The sequence below is a fragment of the Drosophila willistoni genome (genome assembly GCF_018902025.1).
Source record: "Drosophila willistoni isolate 14030-0811.24 chromosome 2R unlocalized genomic scaffold, UCI_dwil_1.1 Seg200, whole genome shotgun sequence".
Classification (NCBI taxonomy): Eukaryota; Metazoa; Arthropoda; class Insecta; order Diptera; family Drosophilidae; genus Drosophila; species Drosophila willistoni.
Genome location: NW_025814051.1, coordinates 1,243,677 through 1,262,982, shown reverse-complemented (window position 1 = coordinate 1,262,982; position 19,306 = coordinate 1,243,677). Strand labels below are relative to the sequence as shown.

The 19,306-nt window shown below is 35.2% G+C and overlaps 4 protein-coding genes across 14 annotated transcripts; all 4 read left to right on the top strand.

The window, feature by feature from the left end:
* Positions 1-1,507: 1,507 nt before the first annotated feature.
* On the top strand, positions 1,508-11,674 carry LOC6641550 (CD109 antigen). 11 transcript variants are annotated; one of them, XM_023175518.2, is made up of 8 exons: positions 1,508-1,586; positions 2,229-3,530; positions 3,599-3,860; positions 3,924-4,191; positions 8,918-9,122; positions 9,318-9,499; positions 9,561-10,459; positions 10,531-11,674. In XM_023175518.2, the coding sequence occupies exons 1-8, from the start codon at positions 1,525-1,527 to the stop codon at positions 11,617-11,619; spliced, it is 4,269 nt and encodes a 1,422-aa protein (XP_023031286.1). In that variant the 5' UTR covers positions 1,508-1,524; the 3' UTR covers positions 11,620-11,674. The 11 variants fall into 11 exon arrangements, with proteins under 11 accessions (XP_023031286.1, XP_023031291.1, XP_023031285.1 ...); XM_023175523.2 differs by lacking the exon at positions 8,918-9,122 and adding an exon at positions 8,504-8,669; XM_023175517.2 differs by lacking the exon at positions 8,918-9,122 and adding an exon at positions 8,140-8,353.
* Positions 11,675-12,538: 864 nt separating this feature from the next.
* Positions 12,539-14,077, top strand: LOC6641536 (zinc carboxypeptidase). Its single transcript, XM_023175477.2, has 5 exons — positions 12,539-12,712; positions 12,769-12,896; positions 12,951-13,335; positions 13,403-13,790; positions 13,853-14,077. The coding sequence occupies exons 1-5, from the start codon at positions 12,551-12,553 to the stop codon at positions 14,044-14,046; spliced, it is 1,257 nt and encodes a 418-aa protein (XP_023031245.1). The 5' UTR covers positions 12,539-12,550; the 3' UTR covers positions 14,047-14,077.
* A 1,208-nt stretch (positions 14,078-15,285) lies between these two features.
* Positions 15,286-16,824, top strand: LOC6641537 (zinc carboxypeptidase). The gene is made up of 5 exons (XM_002064588.4): positions 15,286-15,448; positions 15,512-15,639; positions 15,694-16,078; positions 16,146-16,533; positions 16,586-16,824. The coding sequence occupies exons 1-5, from the start codon at positions 15,287-15,289 to the stop codon at positions 16,777-16,779; spliced, it is 1,257 nt and encodes a 418-aa protein (XP_002064624.3). The 5' UTR covers position 15,286; the 3' UTR covers positions 16,780-16,824.
* Positions 16,825-17,695: 871 nt separating this feature from the next.
* Positions 17,696-19,284, top strand: LOC6641538 (zinc carboxypeptidase). Its single transcript, XM_002064589.3, has 5 exons — positions 17,696-17,868; positions 17,926-18,053; positions 18,119-18,506; positions 18,567-18,954; positions 19,015-19,284. Exons 1-5 carry the CDS (start codon positions 17,707-17,709, stop codon positions 19,224-19,226), a joined length of 1,278 nt encoding a protein of 425 aa, XP_002064625.1. The 5' UTR covers positions 17,696-17,706; the 3' UTR covers positions 19,227-19,284.
* Positions 19,285-19,306: the final 22 nt, after the last annotated feature.

The window sequence follows — 19,306 nt, the reverse complement described above, 5'->3', positions numbered from 1 at the left end:
AAATTAGCTAGTGAACTACATCTCAATACTGCTTAATAAGATGCAAAGATCGGCTAAAAACTAAGCTCAATTAGCGTTAATGAACATTTTCTGAACAATATCAGTATCTAGTTTTTAATGGAATAAACTAAAAAAAAATCCTCAATATGATAATAATAATAGGAAAAACCAGGGACAGTAAATAATGATCTTTTTTTTAAAATAATAAAATCATTTAGTTATATAGTTATTTAGTCTTCGAGAATGATAATTTTGAGTAATGTACTAAAAATTAAATTTTTTTCACTCAAAATAAAACTCACTTTTAGGAAACGGCTTCTGGGTCAAATATTTTCCAAATACCTTTGCACATCCTTGAAAAGGGACTCAAGGACACCCCCACCAAAAAAATTTTTGAATTATTTTCAGTAACAGTATTTTTGTTTATTAAGAAGCTTTCTACGCTTTCTAAAATTTCAGCACTGTAGCTTGAGTTGCGTTGCGTTGATCCAAAAGGACTAACAGATGGATGTGGTTTTATTATATTGTCTGGTCATGCTGATCAAGATAATAATCGCAAATACGTTCTTCTATGCACCTTCTTTACAAGGGTTGAACAAGTCAACGGCTTTTAAAGTTGATTGTGAATTCTAAAACAACCGTTCATTGACAATATAAAATATTAAATAGCAGATTTAAAATTTCTTAAAGCTTCTTATATCTTTCAGTGTAAGTTAGTACTTATGTATGTATGTTTCCTTTTGGATGCACTCCCTTACTGATTTTTTACTCCTTCAAATCACAATATTTAAACAATGTTTAACACTTTTCAGCACTTTGGTCATTCATTTATTTAGTCGCTAGTCACTTGGTCATTTGTGCAAAAGAACAGGTTAACGATCTTTAAACCAAATATACATACGTTGTATTTTAATTGTATGTTTTAACAACATTTTATATTAAGATTTAAAATGAAGAAATATATTAGGCTTTCGGGTGTTAAATATAAGAGAGACTTGACAACCTATTCGTTATCTCTTAAAACAAGCACGAGACAAATAGATAGAGAGACGAGGAAACAGATAGAGATGGAATGAGAAAAACATGCTCAAACAAACTAGTTTATTTTAATTTTGTTTGTGTATCATCAATGACGTCTCTACCGGTTCGTGTGATCTATCGGAGAGGGGACTTGATTGCAATTAGCTAGCCACAGCAGGGAACTTCCCAGAATTTAAGGTTTTGTAAATAAACAAACTAAAAGAGTCAGTGGAAGAGAGTGAGAGAGAAAGAGAGAGAGCACGTGAGTGAGTGAGAGAGGAATTGACAGCGCTCGCATCTATATATAGATACTATATACCAACCGCAAGCGTACTTAAACTGAGCTTGAAATCAATGCGAGCTCATTGTGGCTCGTCACTTCGAGGCATTCGGTTCTTCTTTTTGGATTTTCATTTAAATATAGTTTTGATTATATTAAAGTGTGTGTGTATAGTGATTCCCCATTTGGAAATTGTTTCAATTTTAAACAAAAAATTCGCGAACATGTCGCGTCATTTGATCGGTTTGTGCTTCTTGCAATTGGCTTTACTTATTAATGCTACTGGGTAAGTTGAAACCTTGACCTCTCTTTCTTTTATGTAAGACAAGCCTAAGAAAAAATCTATAAATAGAAAAAGGATCCTATAGGAACCTAGGAGAAAAAAATCTATAAATAGAAAAAGGAACCTATATTGATATACATGATTAGCATCAAAGAGCGAAGGTTTATGTGTTTGCCTGATTTCATTATTTTTTTCCTATATGTATGTATTTTGTATTGTTCGTTTAGTAGTAAATTTCATAAATTGTACGTGCACATCCATACATATATATATAAAATATTTGTATATATGTATGTATGGATTGTATAGCCAAATAGTGTAAAGACCAGGAAGAGCTAAAATTCTGTTATCGTTGGAAACAATGAATTCATCTGTTTTTATGGGTCTTCCCCATTGAGTTCACTAAAAACAATTAATTAATATTTTTTTGGTTGTTTTTTTTTTCTTTTTATGATGATTGAGCAGAGCCATAAAAAAAGCTTTCACAAATAATGTAAAGTACCTTGCGGTATTTCTTTTTTTTTTTCATTAGCTTAGCTTCAGCTTAATCAAATTTACATGAAAATTTAATTAAATAAACAAATGAATCGAAATGGCTGCTAGAACTTTTCAAACTAATGGAATTATTTGATTATTATTTTGCAGCCTCTATACAGTGATAGCTCCGGGTACCATTCGATCGACTTTTAAGTACAATGTAGCCGTGTCTATTCATAAAGCCGATGGTCCCAGCAAAATAAAAGTTGGCATTACCGGACCCTCTTATAATGAGACAAAAGATTTGGAATTATTGCCCATGACCACAAAAAATGTTGAATTTGATGTACCAAAATTGTCGAGCGGTGATTATAATCTCACTGCCGAGGGCGTTGAGGGTGTTATCTTCAAGAATACCACCAAATTGAATTATGAAAATAATAAGCCATCGGTCTACATACAGACTGATAAGGCTACATATAAGCCGGCGGATTTAGTGCAATTCCGAGTATTGTTTTTAGATGAACAGACGCGACCTGCTGCGATTGATAAGCCAATTCAGATTGTGATCAATGATGGAGCCCAGAATCGTATCAAACAGTGGTCAAATGTCAAGCTAATCAAGGGCGTGTATACCGGTGAGTTGCAGTTGTCCGATCAGCCAGTATTGGGCAAATGGCAAATCGAGGTCAGTGTTGAGGATCAAGACTTGAAGCAAAGTAAATCATTTGATGTGGATAAGTATGTGCTGCCCAAGTTTGAGGTTAGTGTGGAATCACCTAAAGATATAGCCGTGGCTGATGGTTCTGTCAAGGCCACAGTTAGAGCCAAATATACCTATGGTAAGCCGGTGAAAGGCAAAGCTCTGGTTACATTTGAACCCTCTGGCTTCTATGGATCAAGTGGTGACATACGGCAAGAGAAAACCATTGATGTGGATGGCAAGGGTCATGTCGAATTCAATATCGGAGGCACTCAATTCAGAAGCCATTATATTCCTCCAATGAAAATTTTTGCCATCGTAACGGAAGAGCTGACGGGCAATAAACAAAATGCCTCAACCACTGTCAACCTTCATAGTCAACGTTACAATCTAGAAGCAGTCGATAAGCCACCAAATTATCATCCAGGCAAAAAACTCACTTACAAAGTGGTAGTAAAGAATCTCGATGGTTCTCCTTTGCAAAATGCTCAAAAGAAGGTAAAACTTACACTGGGATCTTCACGCTATTATTTTCCTTGGAGAGGTGCCCCAGAACAGATTACCAACAATGACGATATAAGTCTAGAAGCTCCAGTAAATGAACATGGCATAGCCACATTTGAATTCAATATCCCCGAAAACGAAACTCGCTACTTACAAGTGGAGGCTAAATATGATGACTCTTTCTCTAATTTGGGTAGTCTGCACAAATTCCAGCCTGCTGTCGAAAGTAACGACCCCTTAAAGATTGTTTTGAAGACGCAACCGTAAGTCAAAAAGATTGGAAACAGAAATTGGAATTGTTATCATTACAGCCTATCATCTGTTATTACAGCCTAAAATTGGGCAAAAGTGTATCATTTGAAGTCAAGTCGAATGCTGAGATACCCTATTTTGCCTACACTATTGTAGCGCGTGGTAATATTGTGGAAAGTGATTATGTTGATGTTCCAGAAGGTCGTAAAACTCATACAGTTAAATTTACACCAACATTCGCCATGGTGCCAAAAGCTACAATTTTCGTCTATTACATTTTCGATAATGAGTTGCGTTTTGAGGAGGAAACCCTCAATTTTGACAAGGATTTCGAAAACTCGGTAAGTAATTCCCATAAATTGCCAAGATTTACAGAATTAATTGATTCATATTATTTGAATTAGATTGAAATCTCTGCACCTATCGATGCGAAACCCAGTGAGGAAGTTAAATTGAAGGTAAAAACCGATGCAGACTCATTTGTTGGACTTTTGGGTGTAGACCAGAGTGTTCTCTTGCTTAAATCTGGCAACGATCTCGATCGTGAGACTATATTCTCTGACCTTAATAAATATCAAACTTCAACACCCTCACAAAGGGGATACGGACGTTATCCAGGCCAAACCTCTGGCTTAGTTACCTTAACCAATGCAAATTATCCCTATAATACAGGTAAGACTATCATTTATATACGAATATGATAATTTAAGGATAAGCTTTTCAAAACGCAAAGCTTATCATTTAAGCACCTATGGTTTTTGCTCCAATCGACTATGACTTGGATTCATTATATGAGAACCTTCATATAGTGGGAGATCGACCAATTGGAATCAGTACAATGAAAATCAATTCGAAAGTGATACGTAAAAATTTTCCAGAGAATTGGATATATTCCAATGTTGAGAAGTATGATTATTCAAAATATTAAGAAATTAGCCCTATTCCCCTGCTGGGTTTGCGCAAACTATAAGCTAAATGGTTTAGAAATCTATTTCTATATTCTCCTCTAATGATCCCAATGTAGATGTCAGATTTCCACTTTTGCCCAGACCTATTTCCTGGGTCGGCAGGCCAATTTTTGCGCTAGCTGCTGTCGCACCCACTGGCTTATCTCCTAATCTCGCGCTTGCAGCTCCTCCAATCCGTAAAGAATTTCCTGAAAACTGGATTTTTTATAACGCGGAAAAGTATGCATCAGTTAAAATTTACAAAATCTATCTACACAAATTTGTTTGGTTTAGGTCTTAATTATGTAAATAGTTTTAAATGTATATGTATGTGTGTGTGTCTCTTTATTACTTTGCTTAAAGTGCAAATCTAAGTCTTTGATTCATCAGTAAACTATTTAATTTATCGTATTTCATTTAATGCAGAAGAGGAACCTTTTTTAGTATCGCATTTTGCAATCGGGCCACTAATATTCGATAGATTACCGCAAGAGGAGATTATATCAAATCGCTTTCAGGAAGATCTTCAAATTCGTCAGAAAATTCAGATTCGTAAGGAATTTCCTGAAAACTGGATCTTCTATAATGCTATAAAGTATGAATCGCAGATTAAATATACAAAATTAGTTCAATTTCTTTGGTTTAAGACTTGATCTTTACTAGTTATACTCTTTCTTTCTATCCCTTTAAGTAGAAAACCTTTACCAACTTTTTCCACTACCAAAGTGTTAGGAATCTTAATGTTTGGAAATTGTTTCTAAATTTACTTTAATTATGGTTCTAACCAATGCAGATGAAATTATATATTTTGCGCTGGAATACAATGATGTACCAAGGCCAGAATTATTTAGCATTGGATCATCGATTGAAAAGACTGAAACCATATCGGTTCCTGTGAGTCCGCCAGCTCCTCAAATTCGTCAAGAATTTCCCGAAAACTGGATCTTTTATAACGCTGAAAAGTATGAATCTGTTAACCTTAACACTTGATTTCATTTTACTTGGCTTGTGGTTCTTCTCTTCTTTCAATTACTATTCTTCATCTATTCTAAATGTTCTTCTATGACAATTTCTTAGTTTGATATCCAAGGCTTTAAATATTGTAAATTTAAAATAAGTTTTAGTGAATTTTTTCCTTAAATTAATGCTAATGAATATGTTCTAAAACAGCTATGGTTTTCCCGCATTATTTTCTGTATAACCAATATCCTCTACCCATATATGCTAGTAGAGGGTTTGGTGTTCCGGGACCACCAGGTATTCTTGTAGGATCTGCGTTCTCAGCCTCAGCTCCTTTCCGTCCAGGTCCACGACCACAAGCACATATACGAAAGGAATTTCCTGAAAACTGGATATTTGATAATACCGAAAAGTATATACAAACTGCATGCACGAGTTATATGCCTCAGTCCTCTGTATGCTCTGTTATTGCTAATCAATTTAGTTAGATTTTCATATCATTATCCCATTTCTTACATAAACTACAATAATTAAGAGAATCATAGCATTTTAGCTCTAGCTCTCATAATTTATTTTTGGAATAATTGACATGATGAACTAAGTAAGAAAATTTCTCAAATAATTTTTAGACGAAGAGTTTTTTGAGTATTATACATTGATGACTGAAACATATCTAAGTACACCGGCGTATTTAAATTTAGCAGAATACGGTACAGATGAAGTAGATACGCCAGTTGAGATAGTAGCAATAAGGAAAAATTTTGCTGATGTTTGGATATGGCAATCTTTGAATGATGGGAGGTGCGTTATTTAAAAGATAGAGTATGCAATGCATGCTATGCATGATTCAAAAAGATTCTAATCAATACCTTATTAACAAAACATTCAACTACTAATCATACAAATTCTTCCCTTCACATATATACTTTGAATTTTCTCATTTGCACAAATATGAATGAATGAATTTATGCCAAGTTACAAAAAGAACAGGATTCGTTTTATTGTGGGAATTTGTGCACAATTTGTGGTAATTGTATTGTATGATTGTATATCAGAGTTTTTATTTCGTTCAAAAATTATACTTTACAAGATCAAACTGCTTTTTACGATGGGATTATAACGACAACTGCTTTTCCTTTGATCTACACAAGTACTCTTCCTTTGATGAGGACAACAGTATCGCAAAAAGTTCGTTCGATATTTCCTGAATCTTGGATTTTTACCAAAAGTCTCAAGTAAATTTCTTAATCAGTTACTCGCTAAACTATGTCAAACAATATGAAAATATGTATGCATGTATACCCACCTCATTTTCTCTAGATTTTGCAATTAATCAGATAAAATTGATATTAAAGATAAAAATTTTTTAAAATAGCTTAGCATTTGAAAGAGAAGTTAAATATTAATGGGGATCGTTGTGTAATGTTAATCATAATCTAAAGTTGTTAAAACTTATAATTGTCCCGAAGACTGAATGTGAAATATATGAAAAAAGAAAAGTTTTTATCGCAAAAGATTTGACCTTAAGCTGGCAAAGCGAGCTATGCAAAATTGGGAACTAAAAGTTTTGAATTGTATTCTTAATTAATTTTTGTTTACTATCTAACCAAGACGTATTATTATTAAGATATTTTCTTAGATTTTTACGATGGTATGGTGCAACTGAGGTCGGATGTAGTATACTCAGCTTCAAATCATCTCAAACTTCATTGGAACTTCCCAACTTCGGCTTCACATAATATACGCAAAGAGTTTCCCGAAACTTGGATATATTCCAATACTGAATAGTATGCGAAATAGATTTTATTATTTGTGTCGGAATCTAATGTTCGTCTGTTGTGATACACACATTACATATTATTTGCAATTTTTATTGATTTTAATAACATTTAGTTCCCGGGTCGTAGTGTTGATCAGTAACGTTCGGGGCGTGGTCAAATTTTGTAGCTCTCTTAATGTCATAAACAAAATAATGTTGTTGCTTTCATAATTTTTTCTCCAAATATTGAAGCTAGAAGGATACAACCGCCATGGGATTATTATCACCCTCTAGCACCTTCAATTTTTAGGAGAGAGTTTATCACAACAACTCCAAGAATTATTAGTGGACAGACTACAACTAATGCTCCCAGTTCGCCACTGTCCCAAATTCGTAAAGAATTTCCCGAAACTTGGATATTTTTCAATAGCCCCAAGTAATTGTCCTCATCATATATTAACGATAATGTATCTAACAATATCCACTCGAAGCTGATTACATTAGTAAATAACATACGGCTGGATCAATAATAAGTTTTATAGTTAAAAAATTACTACAAATCTTTAATTTTAAACTATTTTTTCATAATTTTTTATTGAATGACAAAGTGAGATTGTGAAATTGAATTTTAGGTCTAGAAATGGTTAATGATGATATTGATTATACAGTATCATTGGATGCGAATGTTGAAGAATATGATACAGAGGATGCACACGAATTAGAAATCGAAAATTCAGATGATCCAGAAGTGGTAGAAATGCCACAAAAATCGATAATAATACGTAAAAATTTTGCGGATATCTGGATATGGGAATCATTTAATAAAGGGAGGTGCGTTAACGAATATCTAGAATATGCATGATTCAATAAATTTCTATCAAATATAAAGCTTATTAATTATTATAATTATTAAGAAGGAGGCAGTTAATCTTAATTTAATCATTAATGATTCAGGTTTCCTGGTTGATTATGATATGGAATTTTCGGACGAAATTTTATACATGATATCTGCTAACTATGATGATTCAATCTCTGGACGATTATTGGAACCCAAAACTTTTGAAGAAAATTTAGTGAGACGATTAGATATGATAGTACCAAGTAGTACAACACGGACACAAATACGTAAAGAATTTCCCGAAACTTGGATACATTTTAATATTGAAAAGTACGAGAAATAGGTTCCTTTTGTTTGTCAAGATTTCGTGATTGTTTTCATAGGTTTACATGCTCCTTTAATGCACATTCTTCATACCATCTACATATAACAAAATTGAATATTTTCGTTTCTTATAATTTCATATACTTATATGTGTAGCAAGGCGTTTACACCGTAGAAAATATCATTTACGGTTTCGGGGTGGAAATAGACGCCGTATGGGTCATTTAACATCAATGTCAATGTCCACATTGATGATTGATGTTACTCCACCACAAATTAGACAAGAATTTCCTGAAACTTGGATACATTCCATTCTAGACAAGTATGAAAAATGGGTATCCGGTTTTTTCGTATGATATTTTGTCCTTTGCTTGCGTTTTCCGATGGAAATTACTCATACCATAAAAACTTAATAATTTAATATACAGTTATTTTTCTCGACATCTGATCTGATGTCCAGAGGTTCTATGACCGTCAAGAATTCTCACAAACCTAACAACTTTTCAATGGCCTTGAGTAAATTTGTATACAAAATATTTACTTCGAATCTATTTTTTATTTTCGCCAAAGTTAATAATAATAAGAAGCCGGAAACCGCGGGTATTATACCCATAATGAAAATCAGTGGAAATAGTCAAAATAAAAATAACAGCAAGAAAATTTATAGGACCACAACAGAAATACCCCAGATCATTGATGAGGCAAATACAAACGAGACAAATATTGGCATACGCCAAGACTTCATTGAGACTTGGATATTTGAAAATACAGAAAAGTAACTAACATTTTCCTAAAAACCAAAACAAACTTTTTTTCACACACTAATTTAGCAAATTAATTTTTATTTTCATTTAACCCATTGTGCTTTTGTCCTTGTTGCTTTGTGTGTGTGTTGCATATGTAATGAATGTTTTGTTAAACAATTAAAGAAGACGCTAATCGATTTTTATCTTTGTGTTAAAAAATAAAGCGTGGATGAAACTGGATTTGCCAACTTGACCAAAAAGATACCAGATACCATTACCTCTTGGGTGATTACTGGCTTCTCTCTGAATCCAACAACGGGCTTAGCCTTGACTGAGAGTCCTACTAAAATTCGGGTATTCCAGCCTTTCTTTGTGTCAACCAATTTGCCATATTCTGTTAAACGAGGTAAGTTGTTGAAGTAAAGATGAGTTTAAAACTAAAATCTTGAATTCTGTGCAAATCTTAGGTGAAGTTATTGCCATTCCTGTGATCATTTTCAATTACTTGGACAAGAAACTAGAGGCTGAGGTTGTCATGGACAACTCGGACCGGGAATTCGACTTTACCGAGGCCACCAATGAAGTAGAGGAGAAATCAATTGACGAAGTTCGTCGTGTAAAACGTGTGACCATACCGGCAAATAGTGGTCAAAGTGTTTCATTTATGATACGGCCAAAGAATGTGGGAACAACTACTCTAAAGATTACAGCAACGTCTCCATTGGCTGGCGATACAATACATCAGAAACTAAAAGTGGAACCCGAAGGTGTGACCCAGTATGAGAATCGTGCTGTTTTTATAAATCTTCCTGAGCAGTCTGAAATGAGCGAAGAACTAGATGTCGATGTACCCAAGGAAGCTGTTCGCGATTCCGAGTTCATTGAATTCTCAGTGGTCGGAGATCTATTGGGTCCAACCCTTCAGAATTTGGATAATTTGGTCCGTATGCCATACGGTTGTGGTGAACAGAATATGGTAAATTTTGTGCCAAATATTTTGGTATTAAAATACTTGGAAGTTACCAATCGCAAAATGCCTGCCATTCAAAAGAAGGCTAAGAAATTCTTAGAAATCGGCTATCAGCGTGAATTATCATATAAGCACGATGATGGCTCTTATAGTGCCTTTGGCAAATCAGATGCAGCCGGCAGTACTTGGCTAACAGCCTATGTGATGCGTTCCTTCCATCAGGCAGGCAAATATACTGATGTAGATCCAAAAGTCATAGTGGCTGGCCTCGATTTTCTAGTGTCTAAGCAAAAGGAAAATGGCGAATTTCCCGAATTGGGTAAATTATTTGATAATGCCAATCATAATGCTTTGGGACTTTCATCGTTTGTCTTGCTGGCCTTCTTTGAGAATCATGTAAGTGACTGAAAATAGAGCTTCAATAATGGATATTCAATTATGATTTTTAATGTTTATTTGTTTTCTAGGAACTCATGGACAAATATAAGCAAGCCATTGACAAGGGTGTTCAATATGTGGCCGAAGAGGTGGACAAAACTGATAATCAATATTCCTTAGCCATTGCATTGGTGGCCTTACAACTGGCCAAACATCCCAAGTCTGAAAAGGTTATTGCGAAAATTGAAACTATGGCCAAACAAGAGGATGGTCGCAAATGGTGGTCCAAGGCCAAGGAAGATTCAACCTCCAATGATCGCCGTTCCTATTGGCATCCTCGTAGCAATGATGTGGAAATCACCTCATATATACTCTTGGGCCTGCTCGAGAAATATCCCGCCGAGGCTTCATTGCCCATAATTAAATGGCTGATTTCCCAGCGGAATAGTAATGGCGGTTTCTCCTCCACCCAGGATACTGTTATTGGCTTGCAGGCTCTTACCAAGTTTGCCTACAAGACTGGCTCTGGTAGTGGCACCATTGACATCGATTTTACACCGTCTAATGGCACACAGGATACGATTAAAGTTAATCCTGAAAACTCTCTAGTCTTGCAGACTCATGTGCTACCAAAGTCAACGCGTAAAGTGGACTTTACAGCCAAGGGCAAGGGTTCCGCTATGGTGCAACTTTCGTATCGCTACAATCTGGCCGAAAAGGATAAGAAGCCTAGTTTCAAAGTCACTCCTAGTGTAAAGGATACTCTCAAGAAGAAATTGCTAGTCGAGGTATGTGCTGAGTATATCCCACTTGAGGATAGCGATCAAAAGAAGGACTCAAACATGGTAGTAATTGAAATAGCCCTGCCTTCTGGATATGTCAGTGATTCTGATAAATTTGATCAAATTAAAGCTGTCGATCGAGTGAAACGCATTGAAACCAAGAACTCTGACTCTACAATCATAGCCTATTTCGATAGCCTCACGCCCGGAGATGTTAAGTGCATTCCCGTCGAGGCTAATAAAGCTCATGCAGTGGCTAAACAGAAGCCGGCATCAGTTTCCATATATGATTACTACGATACCGAACGTCGTGCAACCGAATACTATGAAGTGAAGAACTCTCTTTGCGACATCTGTGAGGCAGATGATTGCGGAGCTGGTTGCAAGAAGCCTTAAAGGCAAACAGATTTTATTTTCAAATAAATCATATACATAAATATGCGCACTTAAATATATGTTTTATTTATTGGACTGGGCATCGATTAGTCTGCAGAAGATTACAAGTTATTAATGATTAAGAGAATTCTAATATGAACTTACTCCTGAACATTTGCTATACAAAATTTGGCCACAATTCTCTCCTTCGCCATCAGTTTGTGAAAAGACCTCATTGCCAAGGGGCTTACCATAAGATGAACTTCCGTAACTGTCGTATGCCATAGGTTATACTAAATGGAATAAGAAAGAGGTTATAAGTGTTAGTTAATGATAGTCAAATTTATCAACGACTCAGGACTGAATTAAAGAGTAAAAGGTTTTTTTATCGAAGATTACAAGTTACTATTATCGCGTCAGTATGATGTAAACAATATTAAAATATACTCATTTTTTACTCACATGTTTTGGTTGTTCCAGTAATTTCAATACAACTTGGCGTTGTCGGATATTTTGAATATTTATTATATACACCGCATAATTATCATACCGTACGCGATGCTGTTCTTTGACAGGAAGTGAAAATGAGGCCTTTATGGCTACAATAAGCATGAATGCAATTAAGAACTTCATTCTTTCATTGAATAGTAGTGACTTGAAACTGACTTTAAGTTAAGGAAATAATTCTTTATAAAGCTGTCTACCAGCTGTGGCTCAAAAACATTGCAATATACATACACTTATACACAATAAATAACAAATTGAGGTCAATAAATATGGCACACACTGGACAGAAGTGAATGGTATACAGTGAACACATTTTATGGTTAATATCTTTATAATGCCCAGTAAAAGATTATAGGAATTGATATAAACATTTATAGCAAGAAGGTTGGTAAGTATAGGAAAATTAGACCTGAATTAGTTGGTTTTAACATTTCAAAGCGGACACATGAAACTGTGCGAATATCTAATTTTGTTTACTTCGATCCTTGCCATATCTTCGGCTTCGTTCAAGGTCAGATATGATGGATATGCGGTGTATCGTGTTAGATTTGAAAATGAGCAACAGAGACAAGTTTTACAACAATTTTTGGGTAAAAGAGAACAGAAGGTAACACATGTTAACACAATTGAATAGCAATTTTTATCAAATTTAACTTTTATCAGTACGATATTTGGTATGAAGGACGCAATGAAATGCATGTGATGGTCAATCCTCTTGAAGATAGAACCTTTCGGAGTTTAACTTATATGACAGGACTAGAAGTGGAAGTCTTTATTCCAAATGTGCAAAAGTAAGTTAATCATTAAATTTTAACTTTGTATATAAGATGTATGTACTTGCCTAGATTAATCGATGATGAGCAACCCCTCGAAGAGCGATACAATTCGGACTTTAATTGGAAGCGCTATCACAATCTTGAAGAAATCTATGCCTGGTTGGATAAGATACTTATTGATTATGCTAATGTCACTGAAGGATTGGTTATTGGGCAATCCTATGAGGGTCGTGATATAAGAGCCGTTAAAATATCCCACAATACAGGAAAACCTGCAATTTTTATTGAATCCACAATACATGCCAGAGAGTGGATCACAGTGGCAACAGCTACTTGGTTTATCAATGAGCTTTTGACGTCCGACAATTCTCAAGTAAGGGAATTGGCCGAGAACTATGATTGGTATGTCGTTCCAGTGCTAAACGTCGATGGTTTCGTCTATACACATACAAATGTAAGATTGGAGATATCTCTTCATAGGTATATAGAATGAATGTGAGTTTATTGTTTTCTATTTGAAGAACCGATTGTGGCGCAAGACCCGACAACCTAATGCCAATTCAGACTGCATCGGTACCGATGGCAATAGAAATTTTGATGCCCATTGGATGGAAAATGGTGGTGCCTCTGACGAACCGTGTGAGGATCGTTATGCTGGATCTGCACCCTTCTCTGAACCGGAAACAAAAGCATTGTCCGAGTTTGTTGCTAGCATTAAGGATGATTTGAGCATATATTTGGCTTTTCACTCGTATAGTCAGTTCCTATTGTATCCTTACGGGCACACAGAGGTAGAAAGTCCTCCAAATAAGGAAGATCTAGAGGCTATAGGGGATGTTTTCACTTCGGCGATTAAAAATATGGCCTATGGCACTGAGTATAAACATGGAACCACACCCAGTTTGTTGTGTAAGTTACCCTGATTGAAATGAATTGAAAATGATTATAATAATCTTATATTTATTTTTCAGATATTGCTTCTGGTTCATCAGTAGATTGGGCGTACAGCGAAATGGATATTAAATTAGCTTACACTATTGAATTCCGCGATACAGGACGTCATGGACAAGTCTTACCAGCTGCATATATCATTCCTAATTCTGAGGAGCTATTGGCTGGTCTTATTGCTCTAATTGATAAGGCTAAAGACTTAAGCTACATTTGAACAAGATCAACAAATTTTATAATATTAAACTAATTAAGCTTTAAAATCTATTGATCACTTAATCTTATTATGTTTCAAACTTGATATCTATTCTTCTTTACTATTATATGTACAAGTGTACAATCTGCAATTCTTAAAACTTTGAAGAAAAACTTAATGTCAATATATCAATATTTTCGTAGATACGTGAAGCACAAAAAATTCCAGTTAATATAATCTTTGTTTCTATTTTAAAACTCATAAATCAAAATTGATGCCAACGAAGCGAAATGTTAAATTTATGCTGTTATCTGTAAACCTACATATGCACAAAGTAATGAAGAGACATAGTCTACTGATTGATCTGAAGTCTAAAAGATTCTTTAGTTTTCGGTTTTTGGCATACCGAAGACGATGGGACGTCTTTTGAATATAGTAAGTTGTCTCGTCGACTTTGGTATATCACGTACCAAATTTGGATACTTTAACTTTGTTAGCCTTTGAGAAAATCCGGTTCATCTAATTTTGCGGAAGCAGAAGTGGGAGTGGCCAAATTTTGAAACAAACAGAATCTGCGAGCGTACTAAACCAGTAAAGAAAAAGCTTGCTTCTGCCTGTTTGATACATTTTTACATTTAGACTGAACAACGAGGATCCGGGTTCGAATCCCAGGCTAGTGTATGTAATTTTCGTCTAAGCCGAAGGCCTTAGTTGCCAGTGCTTGTAAAATATAGTTCGGTTGATAGTTTACAACTATATCCTATACTTTAATACAATACAATACATTTAGTAAAGCACAGACAGTAAATTCTCAGGAAAGTACTACGAAGGAAAATGTGGAACAACAGCAATAAAGACGCTTTTTAATTTCTAAATACATCCCTGACATTATCTGGAATATGAGAAATATTTGTCCTATAATTTCTTTTATAGCATCATCTTACAAATAAGATGATAGATGGTTTTGTATCGGACAACAATACACGATACGAACGAAAAAATAACAGTTTACCATCTGTGTACGGGAATCGCCCTAAACTAGTACATACTATTATACAATAAACAACCAATAAATACAGTAAATCATAAGTAAATAATATACATAATTAATACAGTGAGCACATTTTATGGTTGATATCTTTATAATGGCCACTAAAAGAATATCGGAATTAGTATATAAATACATTTTCAGCAAAAAGGTTGGTAGGTATACAATTATTTCGACTTGAATTAGTTGGTTTTACCATTTTAAAGCGAACACATGAAACTGTGCGAATATCTAATTTTGTTTACTTCGATCCTTGCCATATCTTCGGCTTCGTTCAAGGTCAGATATGATGAGTTCGCAGTGTATCGTGTTACATTTGAAAATGAGCAACAGAGACAAGTTTTACAACAATTTTTGGGAAAAGGAGAACAAAAGGTAACACATGTTTACACAATTGAAAAACAAATAGCAATTTTTGTCAAATTTAACTTTTCTCAGTACGACATTTGGTATGAAGGACGCAATGAAATGCATGTGATGGTCAATCCTATTGAAGATAGAACCTTTCGGAGTTTAACATATATGACAGGACTAGAAGTGGAAGTTTTTATTCCTAATGTGCAAAAGTAAGTTAATCATTCAATTTTAACTTTGTATATAAGATGTATGTACTTGCCTAGATTAATCGATGATGAGCAACCCCTCGAAGAGCGATACAATTCGGACTTTAATTGGAAGCGCTATCACAATCTTGAAGAAATCTATGCCTGGTTGGATAAGATACTTATTGATTATGCTAATGTCACTGAAGGATTGGTTATTGGGCAATCCTATGAGGGTCGTGATATAAGAGCCGTTAAAATATCCCACAATACAGGAAAACCTGCAATTTTTATTGAATCCACAATACATGCCAGAGAGTGGATCACAGTGGCAACAGCTACTTGGTTTATCAATGAGCTTTTGACGTCCGACAATTCTCAAGTAAGGGAATTGGCCGAGAACTATGATTGGTATGTCGTTCCAGTGCTAAACGTCGATGGTTTCGTCTATACACATACAAATGTAAGATTGGAGATATCTCTTCATAGGTATATAGAATCAATGTGAGTTTATTGTTTTCTATTTGAAGAACCGATTGTGGCGCAAGACCCGACAACCTAATGCCAATTCAGACTGCATCGGTACTGATGGCAATAGAAATTTTGATGCCCATTGGATGGAAAACGGTGGCGCTTCTGACGAACCGTGTGAGGATCGTTATGCTGGATCTGCACCCTTCTCTGAACCGGAAACAGAAGCCCTGTCCGAATTTGTTGCTAGCATCAAGGATGATTTGCGCATATATTTGGCTTTCCACTCGTATAGTCAATTTCTGTTGTATCCCTACGGACACTCTGAAGAAGAAATTCCACAAAATAAAGAGGATCTAGAGGCTATAGGCGATGTTTTCACTTCGGCCATTAGAAATCTAGCCTATGGCACTGAGTATACACATGGAACCACAGCCAATTTGTTATGTAAGCTGATTTGAAAGTAAAGAAAGTTGTTAGTTTTACACATACATTTCAGATATTGCCTCTGGTTCGTCGATAGACTGGGCGTACAGTGAGCTGGATATTCAGTTAGCCTTTCTTATTGAGTTTCGAGATACCGGTCGGTATGGACAAGTCTTACCACCTGCCTATATCATTCCCAATGCTGAAGAGATACTAGCTGGCCTTATTGCTCTTGTTGATAAGGCTAAAGACTTAAACTATATTTAAACAAGAAAAAATTGTAGTAAAATATTAAAAAAATTATTCATTTGATTAATTTGATTATTTTTTATTACTTCTTCTCCATAATATAATGTTACGTAAAGAAACTTTATGACCATCAAGCGTGCTAATATTTCAACGATTTCATAGACAGCGTATCTAAAAATACTCAAAAAAAGAGAAAAAATAAAATTAAATTCTAAATTCTTAGAAACATAATGTTCTTTTCTATTTGAAAACTTATAAATCAAAATCAGTAGCGAAGCGAAGTGAAGTTTCTAATTTATTTTGTTGTCTGTCTATCACAAAAAACAGGTAAAAAAATGTATTTTTGGATGCCTCATAATAGGAAAGTACTACACAGAAAAGAATGTATGTAGAGTCTAGACCCCAAATATGGGTGAGAAAGATTAAATATGTAATTGCAATATGTACGATAATAATTAAGTAATGCCATCGACTTTGAGACACACTGCAGAAAGTGTTTTTTGAAACAGCTTATATGTACATTAAATACTTTAACTTTTGCAAATTACATTGGGAAACTTAAAAGATATATAGTGGACAAGGAAGTATAGAAAAATTTGTAGATGACGGTCGACATAAATTGGTATAACACCAATCTACCATGGATTGTGATGATCGCTGACAATAATAGTTCACGATCTCTCCATGAAATTTAGGTATTCACAAGCTGCAATTGTATAGGCTAAGTACTTATTAGACCACCCTCGTTGCAAATATTAAAACAATATTGTTATACCCTTTGCAAGTGTATATTTATATAACTACTTGATGCAGTGGGTTTAGTTTTCTATCAATGCTATCTTTATGAGCCCATTGAGTTAATGGGTTAAAGCTGTTAGTGTTATTTACTACTTAAGACGAAATACATAATCGTATTAGTTGTCTGACGTTAGCCAAACCCTAAACATGCAGCTAAGCGGAATAACAATAATATTTATATTATGCCTAGTCCTGGTCAGAGGCTTAGAGGATCCCATTCGATATGATAACTATGCTGTCTATAAGCTCAAATATTCAAGTTCCTGGCAACGAAATTTATTACTTAAACTAACCGAAGAACATGAAAATGTAAGTTTTCCCTATTCTTGATGACATTCCTTATTTAAAATCTATTCACAACTATAGTTTCGCCTGTGGCATGAGTCCAGGGATGAGCTACACATGATGGTGGGACCAAAGGCAATGTGGAAATTCCAGCAAGCATTACAAAAGGCCCATGTGAAAAGTGACTTATTCATAAACAATGTACAAGAGTACGTTAAAAATTAATTCCCTGATAACATCAATCAATTAACGATAATCAATTTTTTATTGCCAGACTAATTGAAAACGAAACTGATATCAGTACCAGGGCAGATACTTCAGAATTCGGCTGGACTCGTTATAATACTTTAGAAGAAATTGAAAAATGGCTTGATGAGATTTTGTCTGCGTATCCTGGTGTAACCGAAGAATTCATTGTGGGTCAATCGTATGAAAATCGAACTATACGAGGCATTAAAATCTCCTATAAATTGAATAATCCAGGTGTATTCATTGAATCGAATATACATGCTAGGGAGTGGATAACCTCGGCCACAGCCACCTGGTTAATCAATCAGTTTTTGACCTCAGAAGATGAGATGATAAGATCTTTGGCCGAGAATCATGATTGGTATATTGTGCCGGTACTTAATGTTGATGGATTCGTATACTCGCATGAAAAGGTTAAAGACATCTCAATTAATCGAAAGAGTTTATCTGAAAATGCTTCTCCCCTTTTATAGGATCGCATGTGGCGCAAAACTCGCCAGCCATCGGAGACATCCTCATGCGTAGGGGTTGATCCAAATCGAAACTTTGATTCCCATTGGATGGAGAATGGAGGAGCTTCAGAAGAACCTTGCGCAGAGAATTATGGGGGACCTTATGCCAATTCCGAGCCTGAAATTAAGGCCATATCTGAATTTGTGGCCAGCATTAAAGATAAAGTGAATGTTATGCTGGCTTTTCACTCTTACAGTCAACTTCTGCTGTCACCTTACGGCCATACGGCTGAGGAAGAACCCGAAAACTACGATGATCTGAATGCGGTTGCCAAGGCTTATGCTGATGCAGTTCTAGCTCTGCCCTATGGCACTTCGTATGATTATGGATCGGTAGCCTCGGTACTCTGTAAGTCAATGATTTAAACGTGTTTATCAATGAAACTAAATCGAATTTATCCTTCTTTAGATATTGCATCCGGGGGCACAAATGATTGGGCCTATAATGAGCAAGACATACGTATTTCGTACACCATCGAGTTTCGAGATCAAGGCAAATATGGTTTCATTTTGCCACCCGCTTACATTGTGCCCAATTCCGAGGAGGCATTGATTGGTATCTCAGCTCTGTTAGATAAGTGTCAAGAGTTGGGTTATCTGGAACTAAAATATACTTTGTAAATACCGCAATAAATCACTCAAGATTAAGTGAAAATAAACATTAGTTTAAATTGGCCAAGTCGTCCGTTCAATTCAGTCAG

Excerpts from the sequence above, each read along its gene's own strand:
- LOC6641550 (XM_023175517.2), top strand. The coding sequence starts at position 1,525 with ATGTCGCGTCATTTGATCGGTTTGTGCTTCTTGCAATTGGCTTTACTT. Across the intron at positions 3,861-3,923 it reads ACAAGGATTTCGAAAACTCG|ATTGAAATCTCTGCACCTAT; the intron begins GTAAGTAATTCC and ends TATTTGAATTAG. Across the intron at positions 4,192-8,139 it reads AAATTATCCCTATAATACAG|GTTTCCTGGTTGATTATGAT; the intron begins GTAAGACTATCA and ends TTAATGATTCAG.
- LOC6641536 (XM_023175477.2), top strand. The coding sequence starts at position 12,551 with ATGAAACTGTGCGAATATCTAATTTTGTTTACTTCGATCCTTGCCATA. Across the intron at positions 13,336-13,402 it reads TCGTCTATACACATACAAAT|AACCGATTGTGGCGCAAGAC; the intron begins GTAAGATTGGAG and ends TTCTATTTGAAG. Across the intron at positions 13,791-13,852 it reads AACCACACCCAGTTTGTTGT|ATATTGCTTCTGGTTCATCA; the intron begins GTAAGTTACCCT and ends TTTATTTTTCAG.
- LOC6641537 (XM_002064588.4), top strand. The coding sequence starts at position 15,287 with ATGAAACTGTGCGAATATCTAATTTTGTTTACTTCGATCCTTGCCATA. Across the intron at positions 15,449-15,511 it reads TGGGAAAAGGAGAACAAAAG|TACGACATTTGGTATGAAGG; the intron begins GTAACACATGTT and ends AACTTTTCTCAG. Across the intron at positions 16,534-16,585 it reads AACCACAGCCAATTTGTTAT|ATATTGCCTCTGGTTCGTCG; the intron begins GTAAGCTGATTT and ends CATACATTTCAG.
- LOC6641538 (XM_002064589.3), top strand. The coding sequence starts at position 17,707 with ATGCAGCTAAGCGGAATAACAATAATATTTATATTATGCCTAGTCCTG. Across the intron at positions 17,869-17,925 it reads TAACCGAAGAACATGAAAAT|TTTCGCCTGTGGCATGAGTC; the intron begins GTAAGTTTTCCC and ends TCACAACTATAG. Across the intron at positions 18,507-18,566 it reads TCGTATACTCGCATGAAAAG|GATCGCATGTGGCGCAAAAC; the intron begins GTTAAAGACATC and ends CCCCTTTTATAG.